This window comes from Chanodichthys erythropterus, chromosome 17, assembly GCF_024489055.1.
Source record: "Chanodichthys erythropterus isolate Z2021 chromosome 17, ASM2448905v1, whole genome shotgun sequence".
NCBI classification, from domain to species: domain Eukaryota; kingdom Metazoa; phylum Chordata; class Actinopteri; order Cypriniformes; family Xenocyprididae; genus Chanodichthys; species Chanodichthys erythropterus.
This window is the reverse complement of record NC_090237.1, coordinates 25,434,083-25,448,003: the sequence shown is the minus strand read 5'-3', so window position 1 is coordinate 25,448,003 and position 13,921 is coordinate 25,434,083. Positions and strand designations below refer to the sequence as shown.

Here is a 13,921-nt window from a genome sequence, read left to right as displayed (position 1 = left end):
TGCTATAAATACATGTGTGTGTGTATATATTGTGAGGTTCACCTTTAAATACTGTTGATAGAATGTTTGTTAACATAATTTAAACATTGCCTCTGTGTGTGTGTGTGTGTGCACAGCCATGTGTCGTTACCCTTGTGGTCAGAATATGGAGTGCTCACAGCCCAACACTTGTACCTGTAAAGATGGTTACACTGGATACAACTGCCACATTGGTCAGTCCCAGCCTAAGACATTAATTTAGCTTGAAAGATTCTGATATGCCTTTATGACTAATTTCAAACTCACACCAGATGTATCTTGTCCCGTCAGCTGTTTGTCGACCAGACTGCAAGAACAAAGGGAAGTGCGTGAAGCCCAATGTGTGTGAATGTCCCGCAGGGTACAACGGCCCCACCTGTGAGGAAGGTAAACCATATCTTTAGTGTCTTACTCCAGTCTAAACGTTTAACCATTTTGCTATATGACTCCAGATAATATGCATTGAGGGTTTCAGAGGATATTATGTAAATTTGCTCATTTTTATCTTGCCTCTAAGCCAGCTGTGATCCGCCTTGTCAACATGGTGGCCGCTGTTTGTCCAGAAATCACTGCACTTGTCCATATGGCTACTTGGGACCAAGATGTGAAACTAGTGAGCAGACATTTCCAAGTGATTTTAAAAATACAAAGAAATTAGTTCATAATGATTGTGTCATTTGCCTTTGTGTTTTCAGTGGTGTGTAACAGACATTGTGAAAACGGTGGAGAGTGTGTGTCGCCTGATGTCTGTAAGTGTAAACCCGGCTGGTACGGACCAACATGTAACTCAGGTGCGCTTTCATTCTTAAAGTCAGCTTGAAACGGAAGTTGCGATAGTCTTTTCTTCCCTGTTGTGACACATATCCAAGTGAAACGGGTTCTCAAACAAGAAAAAATGCAGGACGGGAATTAATTGGATTGTTGGATGGTTGTGATTTGCTATTGGTCGATCTCACGTGAGTGACAGGTTGTCCCGCCCTCGCACCAGTAAACACATCATCAAAGAAGAGAAGAGTTGTCGCCGGAAGAGGGAGAGGAAGTCAATTTGATTAAAGATTATGAAGGCACATTGATTAAAAAATTGTAAATTTTGATTTCATGGTGACTTTAACTACTAAATGTCTTAAAAAATATATTTAATAAATGTGATTATAATACATTTCCTACCTGTTTTAACTCCCAGCCGACTGTAAACCTGTGTGTTTAAATGGAGGGACTTGTATCAAACCAAACATCTGCGCTTGTCCTAGTGGCTTCTATGGTTCACAGTGCCAGATAGGTACAACCGTTTCATAGCAAATCTTTATTTCATGTAAACAATGCTGCACAGTTAATAAATGGTCTTAATTGTAATTATTAATTAAGCTGTGTGTCATTTTTGTAGCTTTGTGTAATCCTCCATGTAAAAACAGAGGCCAGTGCATGAGAAACAACGTGTGCTCCTGTCCTGAAGGATACACTGGGAAGAGATGCCAGAAAAGTGAGTGTTCATTAGTATTATTTTCTGCAGAATATAAATTGTTTTATTTCTGTTGTTGTGATTTGTTTCTACATCCAGCATGCATTGTAGCATATTATGTTTAGACTATATGTGCTGTGTTTAGGTGTGTGTGACCCCATGTGCATGAACAACGGAAAGTGTGTTGGTCCAAACACCTGTTCCTGTCCATCTGGATGGAGAGGAGAGATTTGCAACATCCGTAAGAGATTTGCGACTTAGTCATCAAGGCTGCATTTATTTGATCAAAATACAGTAAAAACAGTTATATTATGAAAAAATATTGTGTAAAATAGCTTTTCTATTTTATTACATATTATTAAAACATTTTCAGCATCATTACTAAGTCTTTAGTGTCACATGATCCTTCAAAAATTACACATTTATAACATTTTAAAAACATTTCTTGTTATCAGTGTTGAAAACATTTGTCAAGTCAAGTCAAGTCAAATTTATTTATATAGCGCTTTTACAATTGGTAATTGTTTCAAAGCAGCTTTACATATTAGAAGCACAGAAAAAAAAAAAGGGAAGTGGTTAAAACTGTACAAACAAGCGTGGTAATATGTAACATATACAAGATGGTGCTACATTAAGCCAATGTCGGCTGACTTCCAGGGGTGGAAAAAACCCCCTAGGAGAAAAACCCAGCGTGCTAGCACTGGGAAAAAAGTCCTAGGAGGGAAAAAACCCCTTGGAAGATATATATATGTAAATGTATATGGAGATCAAAATCTGAATTGTACATTTTTATTATAGAGATTAAAAATCGATTATATATAAATATATGTAAGCGGATACGGGGATCCTGGGCTACGTTGTAGTCAGGTCCAGACGCAGGTTCTCCATCTGACCTGGATACGGCCTGGATCCAGCACCCGGCAAACCTCAGGATAAGCAGAGAGACAGATATTAGCGTAGATGCCATTCTTATTCTGATGTACAGGTATATCTAGTGTTATAGGAAATGTTCTCGGTTCCGGCCGACCTAATTATTGCAGCGTAACAATCCTTTAACGGATTTGAAAAATGTTAATGTATTGATAATGTGTTATGTGTATGCAAGAGCAAAGAGATGTGTTTTTAGTCTAGATTTAAACTGACAGAGTGTGTCTGCTTCCCGAACAATGCTAGGAAGATTGTTCCAGAGTTTAGGTGCTAAATAGGAAAATGATCTGCCGCCTTCAGTTGATTTTGATATTCTGGGTATTATCAACTGGCCTAAATTCTGAGATCGCAATAAACGTGAAGGACTATAATGCATTAAGAGCTCACTTAGGTACTGGGGAGCTAAACCATTTAGAGCTTTATAAGTAAGTAGCAAGATTTTAAAATCTATACGATGTTTAATAGGGAGCCAATGTAATGTTGACAGAACTGGGCTAATATGGTCATACTTTCTGGTTCTAGTAAGAACTCTAGCTGCCGCATTTTGAACCAACTGTAGTCTGTTTAAAAGCAGAGCAGAACAACCACCCAGTAGAGCGTTACAGTAATCTAGTCTTGAGGTCATGAATGCATGAACCAACTGTTCCGCATTTGTCATTGAGAGCATATGTCGTAATTTAGATATATTTTTTAGATGGAAGAAGGCGGTTTTACAGATACTAGAAACATGACTTTCAAATGAAAGATTGGTATCAAAGAGCACACCCAGGTTCCTAACTGAGGACGAAGGTTTAATGGAGCACCCGTCAAGTGTTAGAGAGTATTCAAGGTTTTTTCGTGAGGAAGTTTTTGGTCCAAAGATTAGGAAATCAGTTTTTTCTGAATTTAATAATAAGAAATTTCTTGTCATCCAGTTTTTAATGTCAGCTATGCATTCTGTTAGTTTTGTGAATTTGTAGGTTTCGTCAGGGCGCGAGGAAATATAGAGCTGAGTATCGTCAGCGTAGCAGTGAAAACTAACACCATGCTTCCTAATTATCTCTCCTAAGGGCAGCATGTACAGAGTGAAAAGCAACGGTCCTAATACTGAGCCTTGTGGTACCCCATATTTAACCTGTGATCGATACGACATCTCTTCATTAACTACCACAGACTGATAACGGTCAGATAAGTATGATTTGAACCATGCCAAAGCAATTCCACTAATGCCAATATAGTTTTCAAGTCTTTTTAAAAGAATGTTATGATCGATAGTGTCAAAAGCAGCACTGAGATCTAATAACACTAATAGAGAAATACAGCCACGATCGGATGATAGGAGTAGATCGTTTGTAACTCTAACGAGAGCAGTCTCAGTACTATGGTATGGTCTAAATCCTGACTGGAAATCCTCACAGATTCCATTTCTTTCTAAAAAGGAACACAGTTGTGTTGAAACTGCCTTTTCTAGTATCTTTGACAGAAAAGGTAGATTCGAGATTGGCCTGTAATTTACTAAATCTCTCGGATCTAGTTGAGGTTTTTTAATAAGAGGTTTGATAATAGCCTGCTTAAAGGTTTTGGCACGTGTCCTAGTGTTAAAGATGAATTAATTATATCAAGAAGTGGACCTACGACCTCTGGAAGCATTTCTTTCAGTAGTTTAGTCGGCATTGGGTCTAACATACATGTCGTTGATTTTGATGATTTGATAAGTTTAGATAATTCTTCCTCTCCTATAGCGGCGAATGATTCTAGTTTTACCTCAGGGACACTACAGTGCACTGTCTGAAGAGAAACTGTAGACGGTTGCATGTTTTTAATTTTCTCTCTAATATTATCAATCTTGCAAGTAAAGAAGTTCATAAAGTCATTACTGCTGTGCTCTATGGAAACGTCAGCAGTTGAATCTCTGTTTCTAGTTAATTTAGCCACTGTGTCAAATAAATACCTAGGATTATGTTTGTTTTCTATTAAGAGATTTGAAAAATAAGTAGATCTAGCATTTCTTATGGCTGTTCTGTACTCAATCATTTTTTCTTTCCACGAAAGGCGAAAAACTTCTAGTTTTGTTTTCTTCCAACTACGTTCAGCTTTTCTAACAGCTCGTTTTAGAGCCCGAGTGTGCTCATCATACCACGGCGTTGGATTAGTTTCCTTAATCTTCTTTAGACGTAAAGGAGCGACCGCATCTAATGTGCTGGAAAAGAGAGAGCCAATAGTTTCTGTTGCAGCATCGAGTTCTTCTAAGTTGTCAGGTATACTAAGGCGATGAAACTGCTCGGGGAGATTATTTATAAAGCAATCTTTAGTGGCAGACGTGATTGTTCTACAATATTTATGGCTGGGTGGTGGTTTTGTAGCCTTGGCTAATTGTATTATACACGAGACTAAATAATGATCTGATATATCATCGCTCTGCTGTAGAATTTCAACAGCATCAATATCTATTCCATGCGACAGTATTAGATCTAGGGTATGATTACGACAATGAGTGGGTCCTGACACGTGTTGTATAACTCCAATAGAGTTTAAAATATCTGCAAATGCCAATCCAAATGCGTCTTTATTATTATCTACATGGATATTAAAATCACCAACAACAAGGACTTTATCCGCAGCCAGTACTAACTCTGATAGAAACTCAGCAAATTCTTTGATAAAGTCAGTATGGTGCCCTGGTGGCCTGTATACAGTAGCCAGCACAAATGTCAACTTACATAATGTTACATAAAGCACCATCACTTCAAAGGAATTATATTTGAAATTCTTTTGAATGATTCTGAATATATTACTATAAATTACAGCAACACCTCCCCCTTTGCCTTTCTGTCGAGGAATTTGTGCTACTTAATATTTTGAAAATTCAAAAGAACAGCATTTATTTGAAATAGAAATCGTTTGTTACATTAAAAATGTCTTTACTGTCACTTTTGATCCATTTAATGCATCCTTGCTGAATAATAGTATTACTTTCTTTTCAAAAGATAAAATTTAATTAAAAAAGAAGTTCTTACTGACCCCAAACTTTATGTACTACATAAATATTTCTGTGGGTACACATGTTATTGTTAACCAAATCTTTGTTTTGAAATATCAAATACATGCAACATAACATATAGTCTTGTCTGTATGTGTAGCGGCGTGTTTACAGAAATGTAAAAATGGTGGTGAGTGTGTGGGGCCGAACACCTGCCACTGTCCAGCTGGATGGGAGGGTCTGCAGTGCCAAACTCGTAAGTCCTGATGAATCCTAAATGCTCCTAAAGGGGTCCTATTATGCGTTTTTACATTTTTATCTTTTTTAGTGTGTTTTGTTAGCATGAAAACAGCAGTTACAATGCTCAAAGTCCATTCTATATATCAGTAAACACAGTTTGTGAACTCTCTGAAACGCCTCGATTGTAGTCTTGAGTTTTCTTCCAGGAATGTCCAAGTCACAATATTCATCATTTTAATCATTTAAATGAGGAAAATACATATTATCAGTGTATTTTCTGGAATGTCTGTGTGAAAGGGACTTTAGTAGTGTATTGAAACTCACAGTTATGATAAGGGGCATTACATTTCCAAAACGCGCTCAAAGCACTCACAACACACTGGTCCAGCCGACCAATCAGAGCACATTACGCTTTTCAGAAGGAGGGGCAACGTAACTGTCAGACTGGGAACAATATAAACAATATAAACAATATTAATATCAATGATAAAGAGAAGAATATCAACAATATAAAATATCAATAAAATATGTAAACAATGTAAAATATCAGCATGGCTGTGATTCGGCCGTAGGTAATCACAGTGTGCTGTTATACAGCCATATTGCATGGCTAGGAGTGTGATATTGCGTTTATACAACAGTTTGATGGCATGAGTGTTTAAATAAATAGAAGCAACAATGGAGTGTCTTTAAATGCATACCTTGGGTCTTTAGTGACGTCATTCACTACCCTCCTCCTCGTTAATTTTTTAAAGTTAGACATCAACCTTCTTAGTATTCCTCAATCATTTTATTATAAAGAATATAACAAGAAAAAAATCGTATAGGGTCGCTAACGACCCGGGGTGTGTATGAGTGTACGTATATTTTTTTCTGCACAACAATAATTGAATCTTAGATGACGGAATAAGTGCAATTCACCTTTATTCCACAAGGTGACAATGTCTGATACACAATGCTGAAGTGACGACTCATTCAGACAGAAAACTAAATAATAAGAAAAACATGAAATGGCTCAGCGATTTACTGCAGAGCAAGTACTGAACGCAATCAAATATGACTGTAACTGTTACAGGATGGATCTGGTGAAGCTGTTAGCGATCGAAATATTGATTTTGAAGATGTTGAAAATTATATCGTTTTGAGAATACGTTTGAGATCGCGAATGAGCTCATATTCGTGACCTCAAACATAAAACTAGCCCATTATTTGCTGAATTTACTGGGAAATGAGCTCTGACGAGGACAGTGATTATGGCATAAAACATCTGCTCAAACTGAGCCCTTTCAAGCTCCAAAAGGTAACAAAATATGCTTTATTTTATTCTTCTGTAATTGTTACTCTAATATCAGAGGAGTTTTATATTATCGCGACAGGTAGAGATCCCTCGTGTTAGATATTGATCCGGGTCGATAAAGACCCGAATATGTAAGAATGATTGGCGAAACAGTCATGCATTTAAAGGTTAAAAACCCTCTTTTGTGCAGAACTACTTCCTTCTGCCACAGATTCAAATCTCAAGTTGACAGTTTAACAGTAGAGCCCAAGCCTCCGTTACTAACTCTAAAACGTCACTTTAGAACTTGTAACGAAGGAACATCGAGTCGCTTCATTGAAGCTTATTGTGTTATGTAGAGTCGAGTATAATGGTATTATGAGAGAGTGACTAGCACATAAAAGCTGCAAATACTCAAATGACTGGCTGAGATGAAGCTGTTCTCTGTGGGTACACGAGCACTGAACGGCTGCTGACGGCCTGGAGCTCGCATCTGTGAAAATGTCCAAATAAATAGTATAATAGGCGCTATGCTTATATACGAGTCACATATTTGAGGTATAAGTAACTACATTCTCATCTAAAAAAACTATATTTTGTGACACAACAGTAGTATTTATAAAAAATATGGTAGATTTGCTCGACCGCCATGGCAGTCGCCGCAAGCGGAGTACCAGTATCGCACATCTCTCAGCTAATCAGATTCGAGGACCAGAAAGAACTGTTGTATGTATGTATGTGCATTTAGTAATTACAAATAATTTTTTATTTTATCTGTAATTTCTCCTAACAGCGATCTGTCATCAAACGTGCCTCAATGGGGGGAGATGTGTTTTCCCAAATTTCTGCCACTGTCGTCAAGGTTACACTGGACCTTCCTGTGGTACTAAAGTAGGCATTTCACAAACGCATTACCATCATTGATTTCATCTTTAAAATGATCTTTGTAAAAACATTTTTGACTTCATTTATGGACAAAAGATTAACTGACTGCAAACTTTGTATTTGCAGACAAGGTGATGAAGATGTGACATTGAAGACAGCGTTGTTTCACTGTAATAAATAAATGGTGCGAGTGTGTTGGTGTGTGTGTGTGTGTAAGCATCAGTGCCCTAAAAGGGAAGCAAACCTAAAAAATATATTTACTTTTATATATCAGACTCTGATTACTATAGTATTTCAGGAGTGTTATACTGTACGTGTATGTGGGTGTTGTTTTACATCTCTTGCACAGCCCTGACAATGACTTTTTCGTTTGATTTTTGTGATGTATGTACTACAGTGTGTACATTTTATAGTGTTGATAAAATATTTTCAAGTAAATTGCTTTTAAAGAAACAAAACCACATTTAAAATCATAAAAATACATCTTAGTGTCATTTCTCAATAAAAAGAAGTCGTCAACAACAAAAACGGGAATCATATTTCTGATCTTTAAAACCTTATAAACAAGTTGCACACACACAATTTTATTTTTATCTTTATTTAATTAGTTGTAGTGTACGCTAAATGAAATTCAACAGTTATCTTAAACACACGACTTAATAATACAAAAGTCACAAGGTCATTAATGTACAATGTTAATGTAGAGAAAACATCACACTTCACACAATGTTCAGTTTGGGTTCAACAAACAAACAAGTAACTTTAGCACCAATCTGAGGGACCGATGAGGTCAGAGGTCAGACAATTCTGACATCAGAAGTGCTTCTTCCTCTCTTCACACTGCGGGCCTGAGAACGGAGCTCGACAGCGACAGGTGTCAGGAGACACACACTTCCCCCCATTCATACACCGCTTTTTACACACAGCTGCAGACAGGAGGAGGAATTTTTTCAGTTTTGAGTAAACTTATGGATTTGCACACCTACAACTCCTTAAAACATCATATAGTAACTGCACAACAAAAATCAATTTCTTGAAGAGTCTTGTATATAGATCTTTGTGTCGTCACCAACCTGTGTGGCAGGCTCCGCCTATCCATCCATCAAGACAGCTGCAGATTCCAGGAGCCACACAGCTGCCCCCATTCCTACATCCCTGTGGACAGATCGCTACAGAAACAAGGATAAATGATCAACATGTGATCCAGATACTGCACTGACATGATCTAGGCACAACAACTCAAAAGAATGTACATGTAAATTATTCTTTTTGCCTTTTTTATTAATTTTTAAAATATTTCTATTCAGTTATTATTTGTTTATTTCAGTTTTAGTTGTAGAAAATTTAGTACTTCAACTCAAACTCAATTTTTTCAGTTAGTTGCCAAGACAACATTTTTAATTTTTGTTTAAATTTGTTACATTTACATTTTCCAATGGATATTTTATTTTATTTCATCTTTATTTCAATTAACGAAAACGAAAAGTTTTTAATAGTTTTACTCAACAATAGTCAGGGAAGCGCTGTATTTAATTTTCTTCAGGAATGAAAAGGAAGAAGTGAGGGATAGAATTAAAATGAGTTCAATGGATAGTACTGTTGTTTAACAACATCATGATTGTTCAGCTGACGAAACATCTTTCTGGGGGGGAAAAACTTTTAGTAGACAGAAACTCCATAAAAACAGTTTTAAAAGTTGTGAGTTGTGAAAATTGTGTGAACCAGAACTTTTATACAATGATTTTGGATGCATAAACCAGCTCAAACCAGCTTCTATGCCTCAAAACCTACCTAACAAGCATATGCTGGTTTTGGCCACTGTAGGGTCAAAAATCTCTCTAAAAGTGTTTTGTGAAGCTCCCCCTACAGGTTCCTTCAGTGAATCACACTGTCGTAAATACTCCAAGCGCAGCTCTGGACTACAACGCTCACCAGCGCAGTAGTTTTGCAAATACAGTACAAGAAATCTGGGTAATTTTCGAAATTGTCTTATAAAGTCACAATATATATACATTGTTTTTGAATTACCGTAAAGCATTTTGTCACTCTAGCGTGAACGTGAACATGAGGCGAGATTGTGTCGGGTCAGCGAAGCTTAACTTGCAAGTGCTGTTTTGTGGCGTAGACGTGCCAGAGGGGGTTAGTGAACGCCTCAAACACACCACTACAAGTCAATTAACCATCGTAAGGACTTAGAAAACTATTTATGAAGGTAAAAAAAGTTACTTAGTTCTGCTTTAAAAGAAGAAATCGAAATCCAGAAGACTAATTCACCAGTGGTTCCCTCAAGATTTTCCTTTGGGCTTTTATTTTTTTTATTTTCAATTTTCAGTTTATTTGCAAAATAAGGTCTGTGGTAAACATAACTTGATGATACTTGAATGTTTGGTTCTACAACGTAAATGACCTACATTCATATCGAAAACACATTTTGAAGCTGTTATATTTAGATAAGAATGTTTGGGGGGAGTGTGTGCAGTTTACATTGTAGAGCAAAACGTTCAAGTATCATCAAGTTATGTTTAGCACAGATTTTATTTTACTCATGAATTGAAAAATCCATAGGAAAATCTTGAGGGAACCACTGGTGAATTAGTCTTTTGGGTTTAGATGTCATCCCTGCAGCACTCCATTGTAAATACTTTAAAGTCGTCATGAAATCAAAAATTGACCCTATTTACTTCGTTAGTGCATATTACTAGTCTTGTGGTGAACAATTAATCTGTGTTAATACACAGAAAAAAATAGTTTTTCCGGTCTGGAATGGCGTTCCTTCTCTGATGATGTCAGTTTGACGCTTGGGTTGAAAACGCTTAAGCCACTCCCCTCCAACCGTTCGTCTGCTATAAGGGAGAGATGGAGAGGAGGAGCACTAAAGTAAAACCCTGCCCTCTATTCAATATTCAGTTCTTCTTGGAAACACATCACAGAAAAGTCGTTTGCAACTACCAGTTCACAGGGCCTTTAAGGCTGCATCCGAAATTGCATACTTCCCTACAATATAGTAGGCGAAATACGGTGCTAATTGCTTTGACAATGGGCGAAACTAATGCAAAATTTGTAATCTCATTGGCTAGGGCTCACGTTACCACCTTTGTTTTGATTCACCAAATGATTTCAGCCGAACACAGGCAACGTGATTAAAAGGCACAATATGTAATTTTCACCGCTAGAGGTCGCGTATTCAAAAACAAAGGCGTAGCTTGATGACGCCATGAATAGGCTTGGGTATCGAGTATCGAGTATTGATTGGAACCGGGACTAGCTTTGCGATTTTCCCGGAATCGTTCAAAAGTTTAAATTTCGATTCCTAGTTTCGATTTACACCAACGAAGAAGCGTCCACCGGAAGTGTTGGCATAACCGAGCGAGTCGAACATGGATAGCATGCGTCGGCGGTTTAAAGTGTGGCTTCACTTTTCTAAACAGAATGAAATCTCGGCAAAATGCAACATTTGCGGCAAGATTGTTTCGTGCATAGGAGGGTGCACGTCGAACATGATAAAGCACCTCCGAGTTCATGGAGTAGAAATAAATGTGTGAGGTTTTCAAAAATAAAGCTCTCTTGAGGAAAGTGTACCCCTGTGAAAATATATTCATAATTTATAATATTTATATTCAAGTTCATAGATTTGATATTTATATTGTAGTTGAAAACAGCCCTGTGAGTAAAGTTCATAAAAAGTAAAACGTTCATAGAATTACAATTGATGGAGAAGGTCAGACTATTTCCTTCAGAAAGACTGTTGGTTAGCTAGCTCATTTAAAATATCCTAAACTTTTTTTGACTCTGCTTCTTAAAAAGAATCGGAATCGAGAATCGTTAGGAACCGGAATCGAAACAAGGAATCGAAATCGGAATCGTTCAAATTCAAACGATACCAAACCCTAGCCATGAATGTGTGTGGAATCATGGGAGTTGTCGTCGTCCAACAGACATGGGGAGAAATCATGTTCATGGATGAGTGAATGGGTTAACAGTGTAAGCCGAGAGCCGTGGGAGCAGGATGAGGCCACTAGATTTCCATGGTCACTGACAGGTGACGAAATGACACGATCCGTGTCTTGGTTAAAATTGCTGATTGAACATTGTTGGAAAAATTTGAGATAATGTAAGTACACAGGTCAACAAAATATATTTTTTCAGATTGTTCACCCTTTCTCAATGCAATAACTAGCATTATCAATTTGTGATCTATAAATAAAACAAAATGGGTTCAACAAACCGTCTTGGCATCTGGAGCCGGTCCAGCTGGATGGACAGATGCATTTTGCTTCTCCATTCACAGCAATACATTCACCATCGTTCCAACAGCCACTGTCACACACCACTGACAAATACAAACACAGACTGTGAATTATATGTGTTGTTGGCACTTTTGACCTTATTTGTTAATTTTTTAGTGTTAAACTTGCAAACAACCTTTAAAAACATAATTCACAGTTACCTTTGTGACAGTATTTTCCTCCAAATCCTGAAGGGCATCTGCATTTTCCAGGTCGAAGACACACTCCACCATTTTTACACTTTGGATAACAGTTTGCTGAAATCAACATGCAAGTCATGTGAGTTGTGCCCCCCTTAAATATATAAAACACAAGTTTGACACTCACACAAACACACTCCATTAAAATCCACTGCATAGCAAGTAACTTGAAACATCACCATATTGGCAGGTTTCTCCCTCGTATCCTCTCGAGCAGAAGCAGGTGTTGTTTCGGATGCAAATCCCGGCATGTTTGCAAGGTGGGTCGCACGTCGCTTTTGGGTCAAAGACAAAAGGAAGAGCCACCCCTCTGGGCCCGTCGGACCCTCCCAGACAAATCCCAGCAAGAGCGGCGAGTGCCACCAGCAAGAGATGCATGGAAGTACAGCAAAGCACTGCCATTTTCATATCCACACTCTTACAAGGAACCAGAAAGACTGAGAGTGCTGGTGAATGTCTGTTTGAACAGCATACAACACTGTAAATCACCTACTGGACAGACATGGTACAGCAGGGAGCCACAGCTGGAAAAGTATTAACTTAGGAATGTGTGTGACAGGACTGAGAGACAGACAAGCTCAGAGCGTGTGTTCAGAGGAGTGTATGTGCCGTGGTTGTCTGTAGTTTATAGCTGTCTTTTGTGAGAAATGAACCTGAAAGTCCATCAACAAGTGGTCCCAAAAGGTATTTTGAGACCAAACAGCATTTATTTCAAAGAAAGATATTTTTGTGGAAACAGTAATACATTTTTTTTTTCAGGGATCATTGATGAATATGAACGTTCAAAATAACAAAATATAAATGTATATAATTTTTTTTGCAATATAAATCTTTTTGTAACAACTCACATTTGATCAATTTGATGTATCCTTGCTGAATAAAAGGAATGTCTTTAAAAACAAAACAAAAATCTTACCCCAAACTTTTGAATGGGAATGTATGTATAAAATATAGTACATACATAGTTAAGCATGCCCAAATAGGTTCCCTGTTAAAAATAAAATAAAATATATATATATATATATATATATATATATATATATATATATATATATATATATATATATATATATATATATATATGCTGGTTAGGTAGGTTTTGAAGCATAGAAGCTGGTTTAAGATGGTCCTGGACGAGCATAAACCAGCTTCAAAACCTACCTAACCAGCATATGCTGTTTTTTAACAGGGTTTTGGGGCTACTGTAGAATCAAAAATCTCTCTAAAAGTGTTATATATATATATATATATATATATATATATATATATATATATATATATATATATATATATGCTGGTTAGGTAGGTTTTGAAGCATAGAAGCTGGTTTAAGATGGTCCTGGACGAGCATAAACCAGCTTCAAAACCTACCTAACCAGCATATGCTGTTTTTTAACAGGGTTTTGGGGCTACTGTAGAATCAAAAATCTCTCTAAAAGTGTTAAAAGAAGGCAACAACACATTACAATTGAATCTTTCGCATTACAGCAGAATTTCTAAGAGAGAGTGAGTATCTGCAGTCTTTTATTAAGTCCAACCGTCTTGTTTATGCCTATGTTAATGTCGTTTAAAAGAATTCCCATACATTCACTTCGCTGATCCCAGGAAATGTGAGGAAATGGATTCTGCAGATGTCTTGAGAATTTCCCTCCTCCTCAGTGAAATTCCAGC

The 13,921-nt window shown here is 37.2% G+C and overlaps 2 protein-coding genes across 3 annotated transcripts in view; one reads left to right on the top strand and one right to left on the bottom strand.

Moving 5' to 3' along the window:
• The window catches only part of vwde (von Willebrand factor D and EGF domains), a 34,942-nt gene extending 26,676 nt beyond the window's left edge, over positions 1-8,266 (top strand). For both annotated transcript variants that reach the window (XM_067365304.1, XM_067365303.1), the window contains 10 exons: positions 117-212; positions 310-405; positions 536-631; positions 714-809; positions 1,202-1,297; positions 1,403-1,498; positions 1,623-1,718; positions 5,524-5,619; positions 7,673-7,770; positions 7,891-8,266. In XM_067365304.1, coding sequence (XP_067221405.1) covers positions 117-212; positions 310-405; positions 536-631; positions 714-809; positions 1,202-1,297; positions 1,403-1,498; positions 1,623-1,718; positions 5,524-5,619; positions 7,673-7,770; positions 7,891-7,899 — 875 coding nt within the window. In that variant the 3' untranslated portion in view covers positions 7,900-8,266. The remainder of the gene's footprint in view (positions 1-116; positions 213-309; positions 406-535; positions 632-713; positions 810-1,201; positions 1,298-1,402; positions 1,499-1,622; positions 1,719-5,523; positions 5,620-7,672; positions 7,771-7,890) is intronic.
• A 119-nt stretch (positions 8,267-8,385) lies between these two features.
• Positions 8,386-12,746, bottom strand: seraf (Schwann cell-specific EGF-like repeat autocrine factor). The gene is made up of 5 exons (XM_067366240.1): positions 12,430-12,746; positions 12,212-12,307; positions 11,990-12,094; positions 8,838-8,933; positions 8,386-8,690 (listed from the first exon to the last, which is right to left on the bottom strand). The coding sequence occupies exons 1-5, from the start codon at positions 12,656-12,658 to the stop codon at positions 8,578-8,580; spliced, it is 639 nt and encodes a 212-aa protein (XP_067222341.1). The 5' UTR covers positions 12,659-12,746; the 3' UTR covers positions 8,386-8,577.
• Positions 12,747-13,921: the final 1,175 nt, after the last annotated feature.

Excerpts from the sequence above, each read along its gene's own strand:
- seraf (XM_067366240.1), bottom strand. The coding sequence starts at position 12,658 with ATGAAAATGGCAGTGCTTTGCTGTACTTCCATGCATCTCTTGCTGGTG. Across the intron at positions 12,308-12,429 it reads GGGAGAAACCTGCCAATATG|CAAACTGTTATCCAAAGTGT; the intron begins GTGATGTTTCAA and ends TGTTGATTTCAG. Across the intron at positions 12,095-12,211 it reads AGGAAAATACTGTCACAAAG|TGGTGTGTGACAGTGGCTGT; the intron begins GTAACTGTGAAT and ends TGTATTTGTCAG.